Source organism: Atta cephalotes (genome assembly GCF_000143395.1).
Source record: "Atta cephalotes unplaced genomic scaffold scaffold00013, whole genome shotgun sequence".
Taxonomy (NCBI): domain Eukaryota; kingdom Metazoa; phylum Arthropoda; class Insecta; order Hymenoptera; family Formicidae; genus Atta; species Atta cephalotes.
The window spans coordinates 1,914,357-1,917,879 of record NW_012130077.1 but is presented as its reverse complement, the minus strand read 5'-3'; the positions used below and the strand labels follow the sequence as shown (position 1 = coordinate 1,917,879).

General features: G+C 32.0%; 1 protein-coding gene across 1 annotated transcript in view; it reads right to left on the bottom strand.

Moving 5' to 3' along the window:
• Window positions 1–3,523, bottom strand: part of LOC105617466 — a 37,088-nt gene that overhangs the window by 24,841 nt on the left and 8,724 nt on the right. The window contains exon 9 of the mRNA XM_012199022.1: window positions 3,315–3,426. Within this exon, the coding sequence (XP_012054412.1) occupies window positions 3,315–3,426 (112 nt within the window). The remainder of the gene's footprint in view (window positions 1–3,314; window positions 3,427–3,523) is intronic.

The following is a 3,523-nucleotide window of genomic DNA, read 5'->3' as shown; positions in this document are numbered from 1 at the left end:
ACGTAATTAAAGGTAAACCTAATAACGGGTTAAAGTTAAATTTAAAAATTAAAAACTTAAAACGTTAAAAGTTTTAAAAATTAAACGTAAGTAGTAGTATATATATATATATATATATATATATATATATATATATAACGAATTATTCGAAGAATACTACAATATTTATTCGAAAAAATATTATCAATCCAATATTCTTACGTAAAATATATGTAATGAGTACAAAAAGTACATACTATATTTTAAAAATATTCGAACATAACATTTTATAAAACTTTATTTTTAAAAAGTAAATATTAGTTAAATATTAGTTAGCAATTGATTAACAAAAAATAAAATGAATTGCATAGTTCTCAAAATTATTTTGCCTAAAAAAATGTATAATAATTAAAACATATTACTTTAAAAATAAATAGAAATGAAAAATCATATTATTTGAACGCACAAAAAGTTATAGAGTCGAGAAATTTAGATTTTAAAATCAGGAATACATGAAGCTCTTTTGTTTATATCAGGACAGAATGTACTCATGTAAAATTGTTGCTTAATGTTTATTTTCTACAGCTTTTTTAAATAAAAATGTACGAATATTTTTTGCACTCGATGCATATCAGATTCCACAAAATATTCGATGTAATGTAAAATTTACACAGAATATAAAATTTTCATGATAATTATTCTTGCATTATATTAAAAGAGAAAATGGAATATTTTATATTGAAAATTCATTGAAAGTTCATACGATTGGGTCATACCTGTGGATCACTTTTGTGAGAGTCTCCAGTGTCATGACAGGAAAGCAACATCCTCGATCGCCAGGACGAGTCCTCCTCGCCATCACTCACAATGAATTTGGCATTACACAGAGAAAACACAATCGGCACACTGACCAATCGCGCACGCGACTATCGAACGATCGACATAATGTGTCAAGGACGTTCGTAGACATCCGGTGCCGCTTTGAAGGTCACGAAAAGGTTTTTTAGGACGTCCGATGATAGGATGAGTTAGATCCCTGTCTCCCTGACGACGCGTGCCACGCGTTGGCCAATTTCCAAATTTGTTCGCGTGATGATGGGGGCCGATATCGAATATGTTGTTTGCCGGGCCCCGCCACAAGTGGTTGTGTCCTGTCACCGGGAAACACCTGATCTTGCGCTCCGCGAAGACGATGAGTTCGCGATATATATATCGGGAGAAAACGCCTTTGTTCACACACGAAAATCCTAACAGTTGATAAATCCAAATCTGCAGATCGAAAGAAAAGTCATTACCCACGATCAACGTGTTTTCATCGCTCTAATGGATAAACTCGACGATCATCCGCAGGAAGAATTGTGCACCTTCCTGACAGCATGACTCGCCACCGAGCCCGTGGTTCATTTGATCGCCTCAGGATCGATCCTTCGATGCAAGTAAACAGACAAAGAAGGAAGTGAGACAGGCAAAAGGATTTATTACGTCCACCTTCAATTAAAACATGAGGAATTAAGCGTATCGTTCGATCGCAGAAGATCCTTTTCTCAACAGCGATCCTTCCTCGCTTGAATTCGATCGTCGATCCTCAGGATGGCGAAATAAACACTTGTTCCTGAGTTCAACGAATATTTTCGATGTCTTCGTCTCAATCTAAGATGTATTCTAATGCGATTATTCTTGCGTATTCTATAAAGACAGGAACACCTCGCGCACGAAGCGGAGCCGCGACAAATGTACACACGCTCGTCCTTAGCCGAGGGGTGTCTTACAACAAGGGCTAGTTTTCTGTTTTTCAGCCTATCGACTGCCGTGCACCCCGTGTTATTCCGCAGGAACTAAACCGGCCACGATGACGCCTGCGTCCTCGAGCATCGCGACGGTTATCCGCGACCCCCGCGTCCGATCGCGCACGTAGCAATAAGGGCGCGAATTTAGCGCAATGTTCGAGATGGAGAACGCTTGATAACGAATATGCGGACTTGCTATCTAAAGTAATGAGAATAATTACTATAATTATTTGAATTTCTAATTTGAATGAATATTAGTTTCAGTCAGTTCGGAGATGAGAAAACCTTCTTGATTGCTATACTTATGTAGAAATGAAATTAAATAAAATCTAAATTGGAAAAACATCCATTAATAATAAAATACATGGAAGCTATAAGTATATACGTATATGATGTAATAATACACGATATACATAATTATAATTAAAAGAAAGGACATAAAGAGGAAAAAATTAATCATAGAAAATAAATTTTTTGTAATGGAAACTATTCTCGTGTTCAAGTTTTTCGTTAAAAAAACAGTTGAAAACATATTGAAAATAATTTTTTATAATAAAAACATTATATGAGATATAATACCGTTGAGAAATATCATTGATTTGTACTACTGCAACATGACGTAATCCGATCATAAATCTCACAAAAGAGAGATTTTATTTTATATCTCTTTATTATTAAATTATTTAAGAAATTTTTAGTAATTAAAAAAAATTTTTTGTTATTTTTTTGATTGATTTGATAATACTTTTTTGTATAAATATAATATTAATAACACTTGTAAACATTCAGCAGCAGTTATTTTTAAAATGTATTAAAAAAGTAATGGAGATTTACTTACATAATTCAAGTTTGAATTTAAATTCCTATTAAGTGAGACGGATCAATAGTGTTGCGTTAAGGCTACTGTTCATTACGTCGTTCATTACGACGCAAAATATGTGAAATGTATTATATGATCTCTAAAAAAGAAGAAACAAGAACTTTTTAATCAAATCTAATAGAACAGAATGTCTGATAAATGGAAAGCAAAATTTATTCTAGAAACAATTTTTTGTGATGGAACATTGTAAGGTATAATACCGTTGAGAAATATCATTGATTCATACTACTGCAGCATGACGTAATCTGATCATAAAATTCTATACGTATAAACATCCAAGCATAAAAATTTATGCATATAAATAAATAAAAATATAAATGTGCTACGTGCTTCGAATTTCTATAATTATTTCTATAATTATAATTATAATTATTCTATAATTATAATTATTTCTATAATTAATATTATTATCATGTAGTTTAGTTACCATCAAGTGATTATCAAATCGATTATTATTTCAAGATTAGTGCATACATAGAATATCTTAAGTATTAAAAATTCACAAAAAATACTTTCGTAAAAAGTTGTTGCTGTTAAAAAAGTCGGATGGAATTTTAATTGGCATACGCTGAAATTCACTGTAACGCCGCGATTTAAAATAATAATATGCGATTCCCCTTTGTACATAATAATTATATCGATCAGCGAAATTCCTTTCTATCACTCACCAGTCTGGGTGCTGCTGTCAAATAAAGTGCTAGATGTTTCAACTGTCATCGATGCGAAAGTACCATCCGTGATTTGAGCCGAGCTGTTTCTTCGTCCGCGAGATCTCTGAACCTGCAAAATGTAAAATAAGTATAAATTTCTTACAATGATTTACAGATTAATATATATATATTAATTAAAAGGATTTAATAATTTTTTGATAAAAAAA